This window comes from Phalacrocorax aristotelis, chromosome 7 (assembly GCF_949628215.1).
Source record: "Phalacrocorax aristotelis chromosome 7, bGulAri2.1, whole genome shotgun sequence".
Taxonomy (NCBI): Eukaryota; Metazoa; Chordata; class Aves; order Suliformes; family Phalacrocoracidae; genus Phalacrocorax; species Phalacrocorax aristotelis.
The window spans coordinates 5,688,957-5,710,951 of NC_134282.1; the positions used below are offsets into that span (position 1 = coordinate 5,688,957).

The following is a 21,995-nucleotide window of genomic DNA, read 5'->3' on the forward strand; positions in this document are numbered from 1 at the left end:
ATCACTGTCTGTGCCTCTTTCTTGTGACTGACCCGGGACTCAGGTTGAAAGAGCAAAGCCTCTGAGCGTGTTCCCAGGAGAGACTCCACCAGCTCCTAATTACATGTGCAAGAAGTGGGTGGTAGCTTCACCAGGAGCTTGTAACTGAAATGCCTACCCACGGGACTGGAGCAATTTCCCATCACAGTCTCACTTTCTAATGCGGAATTCTGGGAAGAGAGCCTAGTCCTCAAGTGCTTTCTGTCGTGATCTGAATATCGCTGATTGGAATGGTCGTTAGTGCCTCATACCTTGGGAAAAGATTGTTTCCCTTTCCTGCCTCCGGCCGCACAGCCTCACAGCAGTTAGTGCTCAGCTGCTCACTGCTGTCTGGCCCTGGCTGGGTCAGTAAGGGTGCACCTTCAGGCTCTGCACCCTCTATTTAGCTCCCTGCCTTGCTTCTGAGGAGATGGTGTTTTCTCACACACGTCCTCAGTTGAGAAGAATATACTTATTCCTTTGTTTTCCTTTTCCAAACACAACGGTGAGGTTTTTATGTTGATTACTGTGCTATACTACAGCCGGATTAATTTTTAGATCTGGGGTAGGCTGCTAGCCTCACTCCTCAGAAAGCTTTCAGGTTTTCTGTCCTTTTCCTCCCCGCGTGGAAGATTCCTGTTCCTCCGAACCAGCTGGCCATGCCGTACAGCACACAATGTTCTGCTTTTCCTGTTTCAAAGCTCTGGTTCCCTTGTTGTTTCTGTGAAAACCACATCATCTCTCTCTGAATGTGTAAAAGCTCATTGCCCTGGACTGTTGAACTGAACCCTCTTGATTCTGCGGTACGTTTGTGGAGGGGTTTGCCATCGCGTGGTCTGTTCCCATTGCTGGGGTGGACTACGCTGACCGGATCTAGTAATCAAATGCTGTGAGCATGTAGATACTGGGAAGGACCTGGCCTGCTTCTGTGAGTTGCAAGAACATTTCCTGAGCGTACGCCCTCAGCCTGACACCTCTTTGCAGTGGTCCATCACCTTTTTCCTGTCACAGCTGTAGAAAATACTTGGAGCTAGATACTGTTATACCTTCAAAATCTTGCGATCTAGTTCAGGCAATATTTTGATCAACCGTTTTGGCTGCTAGGCTGTGGGAGAGGTAAGGACAGTCCTAAAGGGGAGCCTGGAAGCTTTTCAAGCTGGTCATTTCTCTTGCCCGGATCCAATAGAGACACTGTACAGAGCTGCTGCGACCTTTCTGCTGGTAAGTCCTTGCACTGCAGAGCCCTGCAGGGCTGAGCAGTCATTACTCCTCCCCGTGTAACTGAACCAAACCGCGCCTGCAGCCAATACACAGCAGAGAATTTATTGACTGTCTCTGGAATTAGGCAATTCTGTTAATTGTCTTCATTTTCCAGGACTCTGTCATTCTTTTCCTGAACCATTAGTGGTGCAGCTATTTGTGCGCCAGCATGAGCTGCCTGGAGAAAAAAAGCTAAAAATGAACAGCAAATGAATCAAAGACAAGGACAGAAACCTCTCAAAGATAATTGCATTCAGATATCCTGGGGAGCCCTTACAAATCCCTTTTCAGCTTCCACAGTTCTTTTCCCTCGTAGTGGCTTTGGTTTGAGGAACCTCTATGAAAGAACAAGCCATTCCTAAACAATGCCAGCAATAAGTTGAAAGACTTGTGTCCTTTTTCATGGTTTACCTCCCCAGTGCTCTCTAGCCGTACCAAACGCCCAAGCAAGGACTTTTAGCATTATTTTTTTATTTCTAAGGGTCACAATGGTTGGGGTGGCTCTGCCCTTCCCATCTACAAAGTGCATTAAAGAGCACCAGGACATGGGTGGGACATAAAGAAGGAAACTGCATAACCTGTGCTTTTATTCAGTTTTTTTTTTCCCTTTTCTTCACAACCTGGATATTAATCCCTGTACAATTTCCCACAATGAACATGTGGTCTGAACTTGGACATGTTTTAAGTAAATGCAGTGGGAGTCAATAAGTGCAAGTTGTTCTCTACATAAAGGTCCTAGACAAGACAGTCACCCAGTATTTTTAATACACCAAACTCATGACACTCAGTATACACATTATGTCTTATTTACATATCATTTATTCATACTTACTTGAAGTCTGTGGTATCACAAACACATTTTAAAAAAATCATATTTCTGCTTCAGTATCTCTTTGATCAGAGAAAAACAGTAACTTCCATACACAGGATTTACTGTATCTTTCAGTGAGGTGGTTCTAGCACAGCTGTGATCCTGCAAAAATACAGTGCTAGAGTATAGTACACATTTTGAAAAAAAACCTGCTATCTGGGGGGGAACAGTCCTCTGGCAGTTTTGGGATACCATCCAGCATTTTCAGATTTGGCAAACTGGAGAACACACTTAAAGAGAGACAAAAGAGAAATAGAAATTGAGATAAATAAACTTGGGAAACGTTGAGAACAAAATAGACGCTGATAAAAAACAAGTAGTGGATTCAAACATATCCAAAATAGATTTGTATCGTTGGAAGTCTTGATTTGCCATTTGTTGCAGAATTTTTCTGATAAAGAGCTAATTAAAAACTTTCAGGTTTCACTCTGTTGCACAAGTTTTATATCCTAGACTCAGTAAAGCACTACAAGTCTCTACATTATTAATAGAATAGAACCAAACCTGTTGCATAATGCAAAAGAGAGGACACAGTGTTAGCCTAGACTGAATTTCCTAGACCGCTGAAAAGCAAAGATTCAGACTGCAAGAAGTGCAACTCAAGCTTTTACCCTTCTGTGACACAGAAACCAGGCTCTCTGCAAAGCTTTCTGCACTTCTGTTTCTTCCAAAGAAAAGAGGTCCCTGTTTTGTGGGCACGAAGCCAAACCAAAATGAATGGCTCTACCTCCTAATATAGCGTTCCTTTTAAACAGCACTTCAGTATCTCTAACCTCGGTCATGCAGACTGCTGTTTTCTTCTTCAGAAGAGTTTGATGGAGCCGTAGCCCCCCCGTAAGCATCACACAGGGTGTTAACACACACGCTGTGGTACTTGCTCCTGTGCCTTTTGAGGTGAGCATGGACTCCAGAGCTCAAGCTCGGCATGTAACTCAGGGCTTTATCTATGCTTGAAAACGATTCATTCTGTCTTCCAACGCCAGCAGTGCAAGTAATACCAGAGTTATCTATATGTAATTGCCTTAAGAACTGGTAGGATTGGGAGCAGAAACAGAATTAGTAATTGTTAAAAAGTGCTTCTCAGCTTTTCTTCTCCTGAACCTTTTGATATGTAAATAAAATGTGCAATCCATTATTTTAAATTTACTTTTTAATTTCCACTTTGATATCTGCCTGTCTACCTTTAGAAAGCACAAGCATCACCATCACACTGTCAAAGGGCTGAAGGAAAAAGCCTATTGGAAACTTAGAAAGGTTTTCATCAAACACTTCCTTTCAAACTTCTCTTTTTTCCCCCCTCCCAGGAAGAGATGACACATGCTGTGAGGTTTATCTCAAAAACATCAACAATGCCTTCTCTGGGTGGCTGATGCGACTCTGTGTTTGTAGTGGGGAAAAACACACAACCACACAGGCTTCTGAAGAGCTCAGAAGCAACACGCTTCGTTCCCCTTTCTGACCTGTGTGCAATTTTTTCCCTGGCAGCAGGGTTTTGGAGTCAAAGCTACTGGGGAGGAACGGAATAGGGGTGTGAGCATCAAAATGTGCATGAGACTTATGATAAATTACCATCCCCTGAATTCTCTACCTCGGATTTGAATTTTCATTTCCAATGTCCGAGGCAGCTCTCTTAAATCTACACTACGATGCACTGCCTGCAGCATATACCTACACTGAGTGGGGTGTTCAAGGCAGCGTAACTTCCACAGTGCTGCCACAGAGAGAGGAGAGAATCCTGAAAAATCAAATGAAGGTTTCTCTTGCTTTAGCTCCCATCTTTCAACACATCCTTCTGATCCCATCTCTGACATGTAATGTAATTTAGACTCCTTTCAGAATACACGAGGGATGCAATGAGACTGAGGAGAGTTTGAGTAATAGGTAGTTTCTATTAATAAAAGGGAATCTAATTTATCTGCTCTAGTCACTGTCTCTAAACTTGTTCAGGCTTAGTTCAGTTCAGGAATGCTAGTCATGTGATTACAAAGCCTCCCAGGTAGTTTCTGAACATTTTGTGGCTATTCTCAGATACTGGCTCCTCAGCCCATGTTCCTGGAGCATTTATGATAGTTGAGACTATGGGAAAATAGAAAGATTGCTCAGGAGAGCTTGTTGTATTTGAGATCCTATTCCTTTTGTACTCTCTCACAATAAATTCTTTGTATTGTTCAACTTTTGTTGGCTATGAGATAGTAAGACTTACAGTTGCCTGTATCTTTCTTGAAATTCACAGGGATTCCTCTTGAGTATAAGGGATTCAAGTGGAGTACGCCTGAAGTCTGATATTCCACTTAGTGTCATAATGTTATTTTCAGCAAGTGATAAGTGTTGAATCTGAGGTATCTTTGGCAGCTGTTTGAAGGATGTAAAGTGGTTTTTATTGACATTTAGTTCTCTGCATCTGTAAAGTATAAAGCATAAGACATCACTGATCACATCTAATATTATATACCTGTAAGCTAACACAGGGATGGCTCTTCATGTAGTCAGTCATGGCAGCTTCGGGATTCCAATGAGGGTTACAAGAAATTGATTCCTCGAGACCTGCTTTCACGCTAATTTTACATTTGTGTTCCGTTTGCCTAGCCATAGATGGCAAGATCCGATCCCTACATTTTACAGTCTCAGTTTTCTTTATCCTTTACAAAGGGTACATCATTTTTCTTGTTCTTAATATTACAGCTTTCCATGTTCCTAGACATACAACAACATAGTAGCAATAGATGGACTGTAAAAATATAGTTGTCATGGTCACACCTGGTCTTTCTGCTTGGGTTATGTCCTGCCATCTCTTCATATACACTCCTTCAGTTTTCAACAACTTTCCCTTTTAGCAAAAATATCACTGAATTTGATGACACTTATGAATTATCTGGCAGGAATAAAGAAGACATCACCTGGCCTCTTTACTGAGTATTTCCAACTTGGGAAAGACACGAACTCAGAAAAGCAATATACTGATGGATTCTCAATATATACCCCCAAAAATATCACATTTTGACAGTTCTCAAGAGGCTGCTCCAGCTATTAGTTAGGTAAATAATAGTTTTGATTTCTATGATATTGCATAAAAGTAGAAGCAGGACATTTTGTCTACCTTGGCAACCTTATGGCACTTAGGTCTGCCAAAGAATTGTCCACCAACCAAAGTTTTTCCACCCGAATTAATCTTTGGAGAATCCTTTTGAAGTTTTCCACCTGGTAAAGATCACCCAGGTCCTGATATGAAAGGTTCAGCTCCTGGGAAGGGAAAAATAAGAGAAATCACTTACATTTCTATTAAATATATAACTCAATCTTTCCATTGTCAGAATTAGTTTAAAGGTGAAGCTGGTTTATTATGCTGCTCTAATACCAGCTTGTGGTGCCAATTGCCAAATTCACCTTAGAATCATGGCGATGCACTGCATAATTCCTTGAAGGTAAAGAAGAAGGAAATGATCTCTTAAGCATGTGAATCTTACTGACCAGCCCCTCCTTCCTCTTGAGTGGGCATGCCTCTGTGTGTGTGCTCTGGGTGGAGGAAGCAGGACTAAGTGATTGTGGCTTATTGGTTTGGCCTCTACATTCATCTGGAAAATAAGTGCTGTGCAGTAGCCAGCTGTCAACATTCCCCCATGTTCCTGCCTGGGGAGAGGCATGATCCAGAGCACGGGATCTCAGTGTTAGATGAAGCTACTACCTGATCTTAGGGAGGTTGTATCTTACTGCTGATCAGAACTGGCAGTAACACAGTACCTCCGGCCAAAAGAACTGCGCAGGCTGGTATGAGGAGAGAGTGAAAGAGCTGAAATTATACTCCATTCTCTAACCATTCATTTACCATCAGGCACTAAGCAGGTAAAGAAAGTCACTAGTTCTTATATGCCCAAGCACAAATGAAGCCCTGTCACAACACAGGAGTTTACTCTTTGCACAGGGTCAGGTCCCAAATTACGACATATTCCAGTGTTTCCTCCAGCCTGTAAAAACCTTCTGCTTTACAACGTCATGGTGCCAACCTGAGATTTAAAACTGCTAACTGCAAGGAGCAACTGGCACATTATTATTTGGCTTATTTACTGCTACAGTGCAAAGAGTTAATGAGAAAGTTTTACAGCACAGTTTTCCCAGTTCTCTTGCAGTTTCTTTTGCCACTTCTCTGTGTCAGTTACTTGTTTTCTTTTTTTCAAAATATGCGCTTCTCCTCTGAAAAATAGCTCTTCTTCTGAGGGACCTGGTCAGAAAAAAAGATTTACAGTGGTGGAGGCAATATGGAACCGGCACATATTTACTTGCTGAAAGATTATATATATATGGCTGGGAAGGTATCTGAAGTGAAGAAATATGTATCATATTATAGGTGCATAGGTTTCCAGGCTTCTAAGATGTAAATTAATGTGAAGATTTTTTTACCATTTCTGGGCTCATAATTCAGCAAGGGATCTAAGGTCACGATGATTTGGTACATGGTTCATAAACGACATTGCTTCTACAGCTCAGAATAAAAGCTTTTCCTCATTGGTTGAGCATAAGCATCTGACTTCTAAAATATTGTTTCTATATAGTCTTTCACATGTTATGAGGTAATACAGTGGTTAGGGGCTTATCTTTTAATTGTTCTGAGCAATGTTTGTAACTTGTAGTTATGGATATGTTTGTAACTTGCAGTCCACTGACAACAGCTGCAACTGGGATTAATAGCCATACTCAAAACCTCATTTGTATTAAGAACGACACATGCTGAGGACTTAAAGTCAATGGGTCTACTGAAATCCTTAAATCTATGCAAATCTTCAGATCCCTAACTAAAGCAAGGTCAGTGTGGAATTTTTCCACTCTTTGGTCCCAAACATGCAAACACTGGATTTTAAAATCCACATTTCATTCCTCATTCTTGAGTGTGTCTATAGACTGTAATTGCGCCAATTCAGTCTTAAAATAAAATATATGTGCCACTGCATGCAAGACTGGATTTCACTCTCATCTTCTTGTTTGGCATATTGCTATTGCATTCTGAACAGTTTTTAAATGTTAATGAACTTTTGAGAGAAGTAATCGACACCACAGTAATACTAAAAATATTCAAACTACAGTTCTGGCTTTTGTTTCCCATTTTCAAAATGACAAAAGGTATTTTCCTAGAGATTAAAAAAAGTGAATATGTACAATATGGGATGAAATCCTGCCCCTCTTCAAAACTATGGCAAACTCCATGATTTAAGCTCATAACGTTTAAGGACATACTGTGTGAGTAAATAGAAATAAGCCTTGAATGTGAATATGCCTTTTTGATCTTTACCTTCTCTCACTCGGGGACAGTGAAGCTGATTTCCCCGAACATCATGTTCTTCTATGTCACACCAGCCGAAATACTTGAAGGAATCAGAAGGAAGCTTAAAAAAAAAACAAAAACAAAATAAAAACATAAAGGCATCAGTTGAAGTTTTCCGATTTCTGGCACTGTGTATTCTCGTATTTCTGGCCTTATTACAGTAGAAATACTATTCGTACATGTTTACAATGTCTTCTCCTTAAGACAGTCTGGTAAATAGCAAAATGATGCATGGAATTGAGGATATAATGGCATGCGCTTGCATATGCTTACGCGTGTAAACACACTTCTGGACAAGCTTGCATACAATATATCCCGAATGCAATTGAGGCACTGAATCTAAACACAGACAATCTGCTGCAGTTGAGAACATGAGCTTTCTGCCCATTTTGCTTTTCCATTAAAACATGTTCTGTAATTTCCAGGGCATCAGTCTCCCAGGAGGGAGCAAGGAACAAAATCTCTGACTCTGCCCGTAGCGTACGGAGTATGTGTGATTTGTGCCGTGCCCAACAGACACCGCACCATGATTGCCTACAGCGGGGGAACCCCTCAGTGCAATGCGGCTTGGTGATTTGCTCAGAATTCCAGCATTTCTTTCACTGGAAGCCATGATGGTGGAGTCGAGGGGGGAGGAGAGATGGAGCATGCACCTCTGACTCACCCCCTCCAGTTAGTGCTGAGCTATACACACATCCAAAAGTTGGTAAATGCTGTAATGCTGGTAAACGCTACGCAATTTAGATGTGGTTTAACACCGCCACTTCTGGTTTACCTCTGCGAATTGGCTCCAACTGGAGAGAGATATTCTCACAGAATAGCTGTATTGTTACCTTTCATAGCACTCCTGGTTATGATATTTTATAGCAAATGTACACAGCCTCTTCAGGATTTATTATATGCTTCCCCATTGTACCCAGTTCTGTGCATAGTGCTCAAAGGCTTCCCGGGCCACCGGGTCAAATCCCTTGCCACTGCTGACACCACATCATATAATCTTATTTATAATTATCTGATCTAGCTTTGGAAGATAAAAAGAGGCAAAACACAATCAGCTTCAAAGCTGAGGCAGAGATTTCAGCCTTAGTTGCTCTTTGTCAGTGTCTCTCTTCTATAAACTTGTAATCAGACTGGTAAGGGAAACACTTACTGGGGAAGGTAGCCCAGAATCACAGTTCTGCCTGATGAATCCTCTGTTTTGGAATAAAGCCGGTAGAATAGTGTGTGTGTCGCTTAGGATGGAGCAGCAGGATGAATAGGATTTACAGAATTTTTGATTGCTTGTAGTCAGACCTGAGGAACTAGAGAGGAAATGGTAAACAAGTAATCGATTCTGTTCAGAGAAACGCCAACTATTTTATAATAGCAGAAAATACAAAGTAGGAAGGGGTAGGACTTACCACCAGACAAAAGCCATGTGGTCCTGAGGTCAAACCATAGGTAGGGCAATCCCTTCCAGTCCCTCAGTGGGACCTCCCACCTAAGTACCATTTGCTTACACATATGAGGCTTTTACAGATACGCCCAAACATTAGAAAGACGAACTTACTGGCAGTTTGTTAGAAAACCTCAGTCTTGGAGAAAATTAAGAACTGAACTTGTTCAGGAGCATATGTCCCCTTCTATCTTGTATAGTCCTGCTTTTATGGATCCAGGTTGTATGAAAAGATACCTCAACTGCGTATTTATTTTAATCCCTTGAGTATGTTTTAGTAGAATATCAAGGCTCCAAAGAAGAGTTGAGCTTTGTTCTATAGAGTCTTGAAGTCATGTGCTTCTGTGCTTTGTTAGTTCAGTGCCTAAGAACACATTGAAAAGTACATTTTATATACCCTAAATGATGCAATTTCTCCAATTGTGCTTCAGAGAGAGATTGAATAATTTGCAGACTGGCAGCTGCAATTTAGAAATTTGCTGTGGAATACTTAAAAAAATAATTTAACTTAGTAAGCCTGTGCATATAGCACTATAATTTGACTTCTACTGTACAAGCTCTGTGAGAGCTTGCCAGAAAGTATCAGCTGTCAGTAAGCATCATTAAAACAATTATAGTCAGGAGCAGAAATGGAGAATAAAAACGCAGCTTTAAAATGGTCTGTTGAGGATGGTAATGAAAGTTTCATATTGAGTGCAACAGACAAGCTAAATAGAACATCAGTTAAAACTTACAATTACAGATTATTGGCAAATAATAATGAAGAGACGTATTCTGTTGACCTTTCCAAGATTGTTTTGCCTTTTTGAAACATCATCAAAACCCAGTATTACATCTTTCCTGGCTGTTGCCTCAAAGCGCATACAGCCTGCACGGGCCAGTACTGACGTACAGAACTACTCCTCCCTTCATGCTTTACGCTTTTTTTTTTTAATGGGATCAAATGGACACAATAAACCGTAGGTGGCTTAAAGGAAGCTGAGCAAGACCAGCATTTCTGAAATAACAGCTATTTACTTAGGCATTTTTAGAGGTCATCTTGAGGCAAACAGATCATTTTCATGTGTGTGTCGTGCTACACATCAGCAAGCATTCACACACAGAGCAGTCTTGTGAAAAGAGGGTCAACGTTAAAAAAAAAAAGGAAAAAAAAAAAGTTCTGGGAACTCTTGCTTCACCCTCTCTTGGTTTTTGTTTTGTTTGTGCTTCCTTTCATGTTAAATGAGGTCATACCAGAGAAACACAAACTCTTTTATATTTAAGGAAAAGACCTATTATTCTTCTCCATTTTGGAAGCAATGTGTTAGCATGTATTTAAATGACTATTTATAATGGCAAGACTTTTGAAATCCTACCTTCCTCTCAGCTAGATACTACCTCCTCTGCTGAGACATGAATATACACTCCTAGTCCCTTGAAATGTGGGATAAAACATTTCAGGTGAACCATTTAACATAGTATCTATGCTGATCTTTTGGCAGAAGCCCACTCACAAAGTTCTGTATTGGTGATAGAAAATAAAACATAAAGTTCCATAATCAATATGGGATAGACAAGACTTCTCCAGTCAGGTGGGTAGTGAGATTTCTATTGGAAAGAGTGACAGAAGGAAGCATTTTTCATCTCAGAACTGCCTGAGTTTAATAAGCACCAGCTGGACCCTAACGTTTTGTCACAGATGATTTTTCTGAAGGAGCAAGCGCTACGTTGCTTTTCTTTCCCTTGCTTTGTTTTCCTTACTACTTTGCTGCAAAATTGATGCAAAAGAAACGGCAATGAATGCGGCAGGATGCAATTCCAAACAATTACAGATCACACAAGACATGAAAGTAACAAAATTTTCTGCCTTGATTGTGAGGCCCTTCGGCTGGATATGAATCTCCAATAGCACCTCTGGGAGCAGCACACTAGATTATGTCAAGCATTAGCAGGAAAAAAATTAGATTCATGATGTCTGTCCAGGCTGAGTCATTTCCTCTCACTTTGCCTGCAGTGAGAAATTGGTGGTTATCATAAATCATAGACCTAAATTCTTAAGAGAGAGGAATTAATTTCACTAATGGAAACCCTCTGTGGCAAAAGCATTCCTCCATTCTCTCTCTTCTTGGGCTGGGGGTGTATCTGTAATGTCTTTTAAGCAGAGACACTTGACTATATTTTAAGAATCCTATAAAAGAGGAATAAAAAGAGAACTTAAAATGGTAAGGGGGAAATAATCTTGTGTGTGACCAGCTTCTGACTTCTGAGGCTGGCCCTCGGTCTAGTTGTTTGTATCATGGCTACAGCTTTGCCACTGATGTCAAATCCATGGACGACATTTCAAAATGCTCAAGTCAACATTAAACATCTGAAACTTCCATCTGGTTAAAGTATGATTTCTCCCACCCGGCTGGAGTTGCCAGCCTGCAAAGCCAGGCTTAGCAGATTGTCTTGGCTCCCTCTACAGTCAGTGGAGACAAGTGGGTATGTCCAGATACCCGCTTGCTCAACCCAGCCTCAGTGCCTATTATTTTCAGCTGGAGTGAACCACAGTCCCCACTGTCTACACGAGGAGCCTGCAGGCTTTCCTGAGAGTGGACACAACCTTAAGTCATCTGAAATTCAATGAGGAGGATCCCACTTTAAGTGCCTTAAGGGTGCTTTGAAATAGCAGGACTTCTGATCACTTCGAAAAAGCTCAGGGAAACAATTCTGATATGTGTTGCATCACTAAAATACATAAAATAGCTATTTCATCTAAATAATTGAACAAGCAAACAAAAAGCATTGTACAAAGCAATTCTTTGCTAGCACCTTGAAATCTAGAGTGCTGCATGTGAGCTGAATAGAGGTAGCATGGGCTATGGGGGTAAGTGAAAGTGCTCATGGCTAATCCAATATATATTATGGTTTTTGCTCAGTGCTAGCCCCAGTGGAGCATTAAGTGGCTGACATATTTTGTAAACTGCAAGGAATGAGTACAGAACAGCTACTGCATTTTTTAAAACATAATTTATGAGATGATATCAGGCCGTATCTTGGAAAATCATGCACTCCTACAGAGTTCACTGTTAGAAGTCACGCATTATCAAGACGTCAGTGTCAGTTGCGTGTCCGTGAAACGGGTCTGCTTCTCCTCCCACTGACATCTTGGCAAAATTTTCATAGGCAACAAAATCCTGTAAGTTTTCTAACTGCACTGTAAGTACATTTGAGTCCAGCTGACTTTAAGGGTAGAATATATTAAAAGCCCATGAAATACTTTGAAGAGCTATAGCTGAGCTACTTCTGAAACTACACCAGTGACATTCTTCCTGAGTACTATTTTAGATATTTGGCTGTTAAGAAAAGACTGTCAGTCAAAAGACTGCTTTCTCCTGATATAACCAGCAGCCTCGAAAAACAAGCATTTTAGACTCTACAGCACAGGTTCAGCTTTGCCTCATGGAAAGCAGCAAATGGAAAGCTGAGTGGAAGAGGAATGAAGATAAAGGTTATAAGCAAACTCTTGCAACTGGAATTTGAAAGGCTTTTGTCCCTGTGGTCTGAGCAGTTCTGGGGTCTGGTCTAGCTTCCAGTAGTCTTATCCCCAGCTACTTTTTGTGAATCAGCATCTTCGAGCAGACTTAGCTTCACTGGACCACGGTTGCTTTCCCATAGATCTGAAATGCCCTTGATAAAAAGATATGGGAACAAGTAGTCGGCCTATTTATACTACCTCTTCACATACTCAGAGTCAGAATTGCTATGGGGCTTGCTACAGCTTCACATCCCACCAAATCACAGAACACATACGGTGGAAAGGCCCGTGGTCCCGTGCGGTTGATCTCAGTGGAAGGCTGGCCAGGTTGCTATTTAGCAGCAAAGTGCTCCAAGCTCTTTCAATCCTGCTACTATGGAAATGCAAAACACGGACCATTCTAAAGGAACCAAATCTAATGTTTTTTAAGGTCGTCTTTAAGAAAAATAATAATAATTAAAAAACCCAAATAAACTAAGGAAAGGGCAATAAATCCTCCCAAACAGAAGAAGGTTCTTATATCTAGGTCAGAGCTGCTGACTTTGCCTAGGCTTTAAAAGAGCTGGTTATGGATCTGTCCAAACCACTTGCACAAATCGCTGTTTGATTGCATGATACAAACACCCAGTTATTTATGTTGTCTCAGTCAATTGCACATGCCAAAGCTGATCAACATAAATGAACTGCAGGGTTAACTTACAAATGCAATTTGTGTAGGTATTTAAAAGACAGCAAACTGAGAATTCAGGCTGTGCTTTGTTCAAAATGCACACAATTTACTGCTCTGTAGCAGCTGTTGCTTGTATGCAAACATTTGTTATGAGAACTCTCTGAACTTAGAGCAGTAGAGGACTTGGACATAGTGTTTCCATGCTCTATTACCTTTCAATTATTTTTATAGGAGTTTTATGAGACATTATGCAACATTTTAAAGCAGTTCTTTTCGGCATAATTTAGTGACAAACACACCTGTAAGTTTTGGTTACAATACGTTCTTGCTGTTAGCTGTATCATCAATTATCTTGCTTTATGCATCATAAAATTGCCCCCCCCGACATAATTAACATAATTAGGTCTTATCACCATAATCATACATTCCCAGGATATTAATTATCATTCCATGCAGCTCTTCATGGATCTAACTTGCAACGATACAAAATCCACATCTCAGTCAATGTGCCTCTCACACTTTTTTACAACAAATGTTACTTTTTTGTTGAGACACCTTTTGTCTTTCAGTAATCGGCCAACAACATCAAGAAAAAACCCATTTTTCCTCCTGTTTCACTGCACAACAATCTCCATCAGCAATACAGGTTGGTGCATTTTAAAAAGATACTCAGTCCTGTAACACTAGCTTTGTTGTCAAAGCATGTCAAGCCAGCTGTACAATGACTACAGTTCCTTCTCTTCTTTCACCCTCCTACCTTTCAGACATGTCTTGCTGTTGCATAAAATCCTCATGTCTTGCATAAAGCTATTTGTCTACAGTCAAAGCTTATCTTCCCATCTTTGCCCCTGCATGGAGAGGTAGTTCGACATCCTCTGAGGAGATGTAACCTGCAAGGAGCCTGGCTGGGTCTGTGTGGATCCACTGTCTCCAAGGAAACACTGTCACCTCGCAACGCAGTCACGTTAGGAGCTATTGTTACCAATCTCTTAAGCACATCAAACAAATTCCTGTGCTGACCTGGCTGGTATCAATGAACCGTCTTTCCAGAAGGTGGCTAAAGACAGGTTGGTGATACCTGTAGCAAGATACGTGATCATCCAGGTGAATCTCTCGTGTGCTCACTCCAGCGACTTCACTTTTCTGAATTGCTTTCATGGTTTTGCCCACTTGAAGTTTATCTTTTCTTTGCTTCATTAATGGCTGGTAAATGTCTTATTCATTTATCCACAAACTTTGCATGAAAAGAAAATTGATGATTAAAAAGTCCCATATTTTATTCATGAAAGTTCTCCATGAGCATGTCTTCACGCTGTTGAATGTCCCTGCCTCATTTGAACATGCTCAGACATTTTATAAACAATCTTCCAGGCTTCCTTCCTCAAGTTTGCATTTGAGAATGAAAACAAGAGACTCTTCTCTTGGTGGCAACTGACAGGTCAGTTTTGTGTCTATTTTTATATTATATTTTTCTTAAAGAATTAAAGTTATAGGTTCTGAGAATAAGTCTAGTGAAGCTATTCACTTCAAAACGAGTTTGATATAATGTTCATTTGGTTTGCTCAGACAAAGTGTAGACTCTGGCAGTGTGCCACTGATGGAATTGCAGCAGCCCAATATTGTTACGGGCATTGGCTGGTCCCTGCTGAAGTTTAAAGATGGCTTTGAAACTCTTAACAGTAGTTACGGGAACCAAGCTTCAGTGCTGTGCTGTGTAAGGCTGTAATAGAGCAGTCAATCATGCCCTATTGATCTTCATCTGCCACATTACAGGCACAGTTCCTCCTTCAGTTGAGCTCCTAGGCTCCATACTGAAAGAAGATGGGATAAATAGATTAAGATCAATGTGGAAAAAAGTACCCAGTAAACCCTCTGCCCAGAGATACTCAACTGGAAATACCATAGAGTCCCAAATCTCTATGGTTCAGACCTCCTACCTTTCAGTTTCTTCACATAAAAATTATTTCCTACCCTCCCTTTCCTTTAGATTTTTCTTCTTCCTGGTCGTAATAAAGGCTTAACATTATAAAACCTCTCTGTACAGACAGGCGTGTGCTTTCCCCAACAGTGACTGAAGTCTCCACAACATTCTCTTAGAAGTTCTGCAGACAAACGTTGCTGTGCCTGTACAGTACAGGAGCACAATTTTTATCACAGAATTTCAGCTCCTGTGCAAAGGTATTTTGTGGCTCCAAATGTTGAATTGTCAGTTCATTATCTGAAATTTAAGAAAGCGGTCATTCCACATGGGTTTTACTGAAACTTTGGGTGGTACAAACAGAGTCTATTACCAGGTGGGCAGAGAATGGGGTATTAAGAGTTTCATCAGGTCACTTAAGCATGTCTTTCCTCTATCTGCTAAGAAAAAAATAAAGATATTTATTTCTAAATTAAACAAGACTGTAATTTGGGGCCTTTCTACTTACTATTTTTCCTCTGTATATACAATGAGAGGTGTTGGTCCACGCCACAGCCTAATGGGCTTCAGACCTTCTATAGCAAATGCATTTCTCGTAAAGAATATGAAAAAATATCTATGTGCTATTTTGGTGAAATGACATTTTTAAGATTGTGTCGGCTGTTCCATTATAAACACTGGTTTTCAGATCTTTACAAACTGCCCATAAAAATGTGCTTCAGCCAAGAAATTCAGCAGCATGTCCCAGTCCTGCAGGAAAGGAATAGCTTTTCCCACTATATCCAATTTTGACCAGTAATTTTGTCTTTGAAATGGCTGAGTGGGGTAAATACAGGGTGGGCATTAGTCTCAACCATGTGTCTCTCCCATCTGCATTCGACCGACTCTTCCCTGCCTGTCCTACAGATACAGCTGGTGCACTCCTGAAATACAAACTGGGCAGAATACATCTCATCCTGAGATCTGATTAATGACGGAAACAATTCAAATTATTATGACTGCTGTGGGCCACAAGAGGCCCTATTGTTCTGGGCACTATGGAAAGCCTGTAAAATATAGTTTGCTCCAGAGAATTTCTAGTCTAATTGAACAGAGCAGACAGACAGAGAGTAGGAGAAAGGAAATAATATTATCCCTCCCCCTTTTATACAGAAATAACTGAAATGCTCAGACCATGAAATCCTGGCGCTGTGGTAGTCAACAGCAAAATTTCTTTTAAAGTGAATGGGGTCAGCATTCATACAGAATTCACAGAGACTGACTTCGTTAAGGTCAGACTAGATGAACAACCTGGCTTTAAAGTCTATGCTTTTAAATAGCTGAGTTTTTCTATCAGACATCATGTTAATCATCTTTAAGACTACTTAAATGACACTTCTCTATTATAACATTTTTCTGATTCAGGGATACAGCAGCTTGTAAAAATCAGTTTGCTGCTGTAAATTCATGGTCTTTATGTAAAATTCTTTCTTTACTTACTAAGCTTGATACTTAGCGGTGTTATCAAACCATGAGGTTGATGCCACCAGTAAAATCAGATCTGAAAACTTAACAACATTACAGCCAAAGCAGAAAGTTGATGTCTATGTTGATCTTACCTGGTTTGACTGTATCCGGGAATCCATGGCATTCACATCAGATGAATCAGCTAGAGAGAGAGAATTTCTTTGAATATTTCACCAGTAAAATCTGCATGGATGCTTACAGGAAGCACTAGAAAAGGAACACAATATTGAACGCACATACCCTCATCTGTGCTTCAGCAGATAAGCAGGCACACTTGCATAAACTAACTGGTTATTTTGCTGAGTTACCTAGGCAACAAATTTCTTTTTGTCCTGCCCATTCAGGATTCCAGTAAACTATTTGACTCCCACTGGTAGGACTTGGAGGGCATTCACAGGGAAAAGCCAAGTACAGCAGAATAAAGTCTTGGTGAGAAGAGCAGTTAGTGAAACATTTCATCAGGGTTACTGGACAAAAAGGAATCAACAAATAGCTGCATCAATAATTGGCATGAAAACTGTGTACGTCTGGTTTTCTAAGGTGTTATAAACCTATGAATTCCAAGAGGGTTGGAGGGGCTGTAACTGAGCAACAAGTACTGAAACTTGGTCCTCTCTTCTGGAAAAACAATGGCCTTGCAAGGCATAATGACAATATCTGGCACTGAAGATTGAGTCTCTCCATTGGTTTTATGGTCTTTGGATCAAGCCATAAAAAGAGATGTTTATGGAATGAAGAATAGCATTCTTATTTGGTTAAGAAGGGACTTACTTCAGTATCAAGTCTGACTTTTCTAATAAAATGTACGTCAACAATTTGTGGATGAAGTAGACTTTTTCTGACATTAAAGAAAGATCATTTATAAGTAATGTTTTGATTTTTTTACTCAAAAGTTTCTTTTCAAAGACATAATGGACATAACTTGCCTTCTTTTGCATTTGGCAACTTATCTGTGGGTGTGTGAAAGAGAAAATAAAATCATACCGCAAGTGAAGTCGGTGGCATGCAGGACTCCTGTTGATTGATGTGCAATACTGATTTCTCCGAAGAGATATATTTCCACTTTCACCTTAAAACGCAGCTTTTTATATTGAACAAAATTATTGCATCCCCAATCCACAGATGCACATAAGCTTATGCTTAACCTTTTAGCCCTTAAGAGTAATGCCATTGAATTCAGCTGGAGCAGAATCACACTTGTATGTGCATATAGAAAAAACCCAAAGGCTATCTGCCAGATATCTGCCAGATTTTTCACAAGAGATTGAACCAAGCATTCTGTTACAGAGGTCACGGTTAGAACTCATTGAAGTTGATATGCAAACTGCCATCCATTTTAATGAGCTTTCTGTCAGTCTCACTTGTCTGAATGCCATTTCTGCCTAATTCTCAAAATTTGAATCAACTTATCCAAAGCTGCCAAAACAAACAAGATCGGACGTTGATGAAGCCACCCAGAGGTGAAAACTCTGCTATGAGGGCAGTCTCATTTGCCTCCAGCCATATCTTTACTATGAATCTCATGTTTCATCTTTTCATATGTTGATTGTGAATAATTCCCGATGGAATACAACATTCATTAAGTACTTCCTAATTTATTGAACGTAAGTTTCATCAGGTAATTTTAATCATACAAAAATCATTCTAAATTCATTTTGATAACCAATTTCCTGTTGCAGTCTTGTAAGCTTCCTTTTACACTCTGTCATTTGAATCAGTATCTCTGGTTATTCTCCTGTCTAACTCTCGTCATTGCAGACGCCACCATATTTCCATAAATTGTTGTATTTATTTGTGTAACTGCTGCCAACTGCTAAAGAGTTATGTTTCCATTTTTTGTGTGGAGAATTGATTACCTGAATTACATTGAAAAAATTATTTCACTTCATTCATCAAAACCCTGCCTTCCTGAAACTCAGACCTTGCAAATATGGGAATACTTAGGAGTCACTAGAGCACTCCTTTATTAAACTGGCTTTACAAAGTTGTCATATGTTAGATATTTAAGATAAATAGGCATAATCTCTTTAAGTACGGAATGGGAAAACTACTCACAATACATTTGACTTATTCAGTCTGCCATTATCAATCTCAAATTTTTTATACTGGACGGACTTTCCTTTTGACCGAAATACTTTGCAGCTTTCCCTTCGTTTCTCCCCAGTACTTTCCTCCCTCACATGGACATCAGTTTCGTTCATATACCGGAATGTGCTTAGCTCTGTGCCCGCACACGCAATACACCAAACTCCACCTGCACAGCAAACCCATTTTACATGCATATTTACAGACATGCTTATTTGTACGTGTATATGTATTTGTATTTGTGTGTGTGCGTACATGTGTGTGCACGTTTACACGCATGTGCATACACATACATAACTAATGTGCAGAGACAGGCAGGGGAACAGTGTATAAGTATTCTTATACAGAGGAAAATTTTGTGGAAAGCCATTGAATTTCAATACAAATGTGCGTTAAACCATCTCTCCTCTCTTTCGAAGATCTATCCATTCTTACTTTTGTTTCAATGATGCAATATGTTCTACTGAACTACATTTCTGGTTGATGTTACTCTATTGCTGGGCCAAGATGGTAAAAACTACCCAGCTCTACATATGCTAAGAAAGGAGGGAAAGAACAGGAAAGCATGCAAAAGCAATATTGTTGAATGACAAACACAATTCGGTTGTTTAAAATTCAGAGACACCTGCCCCCATTGCAAGCAAAGAAGGAACCAAGAACTATGAATGTGTATTTACAGGCAGAACCTGTTCCTGACATCTCTGATTTTTTTTATCCCTATTCTTTCCCTGAGTCTTATTGTCAGAAAAGATGTAGTTCAGATGAATGTCTTGTAGTTCAAATGAATGTCTTATTATTCACTGTCGGTAAGGGTAATAAAGATGTTCTCTGGCTGAAAACAGAAAGCAGGGACTCCTATGATCATGGGAAAAAGAAAAGAGAAGCATTATGATGAGAACCATCTATTTTTTATTAAAGGTATTTGTCCATGCAGCTTTTGTCAGGAAATCCAAATAATTTGCTCCCACTTGCTTTCAGTTTGAAAAAATGGCAGCTTTGTGCTACAAGAAAGGAGAAACAGCCTTGTTTCTTCCCAGTGCTTCTTTTACAGGAAGGAGAGAGACGCACTGAAGCTGTCCACAATTCCTGCATTTAGAGCTAGAAACTGGCATGTCCTGCCAAAAGAAATTAAATGTAATGAAAATGTGTTTCTGGTCAAATTCAGACACTGCATTTGCTGTATCACAGTGTATGCGTCCTGAGGGCAACATGACATTCTCCTTTCAGCAGTACTGGGGGTATTTAAGCATACTTGGGACTGATTTTCCATTGCTTTGGCTTCAGCTAAGTACTGGTGCCTGCTCCTACACAGGTGTGAGTGCTGGCCTCACCAGACAGGGAATTTCTGAGTAACAAGCATTTTGCATTCACAAGGCACAGATATAAATATCTACTTTAAACCAGGTCTACTAACTTCAGTAGAGAAGGCGTTCTTGATGCATATACATTCAAAAGACAAGACCTTAAAGTACCTCCATCTGGATGATGCTCCTTCCCCTTACTCTAAACAACACTGCCTTTCCACCCAAGGTCTGGTACTGTAGGACAGCAAATCTGTTGGCGGGACTTCCCAGAGCATGTGTTTGTAATCACTGATAAGGGAGTTCACCATCAGCATATATTAGTCTTTCCTGCCAACCGATTAGTTTCAGTCGGGTCCAGTAAAGGCCATCCACAGGCTTGAAATAGAATGACTTCATCCAGTGCCTTAGTTTCAATCGGGTCCAGTAAAGGCCATCCACAGGCTTGAAATAGAATGACTTCATCCAGTGCCTCTCTCTGCTTTAGCTGTTTTCATCCAAAATCTCCTCTGAAGCCAAATCTAGATTTTTTTTCATAGGTTCATTTCTCCCCCTCACCCCTTACATTTTGCTTTAACGGAGATGAGGCGACGTAAGCAGCAGCTTTTATTGAAGAAAAAAACAAAAAAGATTAAAACCCATACTATTCAGATCCATCCTGATCTTTAGACTTCAAAGAGGCCAAGACCACTGCTGGCCTAAAGGGGAGTTATGAAGGTGCTGTTAAACTACTTTGAAACTCCAGTCACAGACCTGCCAGGCCACTGAACTAGTCTCAAACATTAACTAAACCCACCTCCCAACTGCTCCACTTTAACTAAACCCACCTCCCAACTGCTCCACTTTGCCTTGCTCTGCCAGCTCCAGGCTCTATTCCAGCAGTTGGGATATATGAATTTTCTTTTCTCCTTGACTTGTGCTGGGGGAAGAAGGGGATCCTGCCTTCTGCAGGAAACATTACCTGCTGTTGTTGCTTCTTCAGGCAAACAAATCTTGTTAAAATCTAAGTGACCAGATGTAATTCTCTTGATTAAGGTAGTTTAATATTTCTACTGATACTTGTACTTTAATGTGTTCTTTCAGACCTCATAGTTCTTGTAGCTGAATTGTGAAAGATCAGCAGCTGAGCTTCACTAGTATTCCTCCTCATTTTGCATGCTGCTTTTGCTGTTTTGTAGAGCTAATGAATACGAAATGAAGCCGCAAGAGTGTGTTTGCTCTATTGCTAGCAAGGCATGAAGTACTTCTTTTTACAGCTGTGGAGTACATCCAGAATATTCATAACAGTGTCGCAGGAGATGTGATTCAATGTGTGACATTTAGTGTGCTATTGTGTGACACCAGATGATTAATGCTCACAGCAAAACACAGGCTGGTTTAAATAAACAAAATTAAATATATTTTTATGATTACAGAAATAATGTGTTACATCTCTGAGGGAATATCAGCTGCTGCTCCCAACTCTTCATATTCGTTGCCTTGTTTTTAAATGCTTTGATTGTCCACTGGATTTTTCTACCACATAAATCTATTGACACATTGGTCCAACAAGGCGAGTCAGTGATTTGGACAGTAGCTTGGGACAGACAGAGTGGGTAGCTGTACATCAGTCTCCATCTTGTTTTACGATCAGCAATGTACAGCATCATATCATTCCCATTTTCAGCCTTAGAAAGATATCATGAGAGTTTAAAAGGGCGGGGACATTCACCCAGTGCCAAACTAGCAAAATTCTTCCTTCCCTGCCCCAAGGGCATCAGACCGACTGTACTTGTTGGTCACTCAGAATGAAGGCTGCTTTCTCTGTTCCGACAATGTTATTTTCTGTAGAATGAGTCATTTGGGCTACAGTCAAATGGGTGGATCAGAGACCAGTTCTAAGTCCAGTGTGTGCCCTGGCAGTGCTCCAGCTGCATGTTGGAGCAAAACCATATGATTCAAACCACCATCCCTCCGCATCTTCCCCTCCATGGGAAGGAAATGCAGGCATGCAAACCACTGGACCATATCCATGGTAATCAGGTCTTCGCTTTGGTGATCACAGGCACAGCAGTCAAGGGGAAGGCAAAAGGAGAGCCAGCACCACAGCAGAGGCAGAGCCACCACTTCTCTTCAAAT

At 40.4% G+C, this 21,995-nt stretch overlaps 1 protein-coding gene across 1 annotated transcript; it reads right to left on the bottom strand.

The window, feature by feature from the left end:
• Positions 1 to 2,022: 2,022 nt before the first annotated feature.
• On the bottom strand, positions 2,023 to 17,165 carry LOC142059648 (uncharacterized). The gene is made up of 8 exons (XM_075098524.1): positions 16,584 to 17,165; positions 13,825 to 14,878; positions 8,614 to 8,764; positions 7,431 to 7,524; positions 6,247 to 6,365; positions 5,247 to 5,389; positions 4,353 to 4,550; positions 2,023 to 2,379 (listed from the first exon to the last, which is right to left on the bottom strand). The coding sequence occupies exons 2-8, from the start codon at positions 13,848 to 13,850 to the stop codon at positions 2,268 to 2,270; spliced, it is 843 nt and encodes a 280-aa protein (XP_074954625.1). The 5' UTR covers positions 13,851 to 14,878; positions 16,584 to 17,165; the 3' UTR covers positions 2,023 to 2,267.
• Positions 17,166 to 21,995: the final 4,830 nt, after the last annotated feature.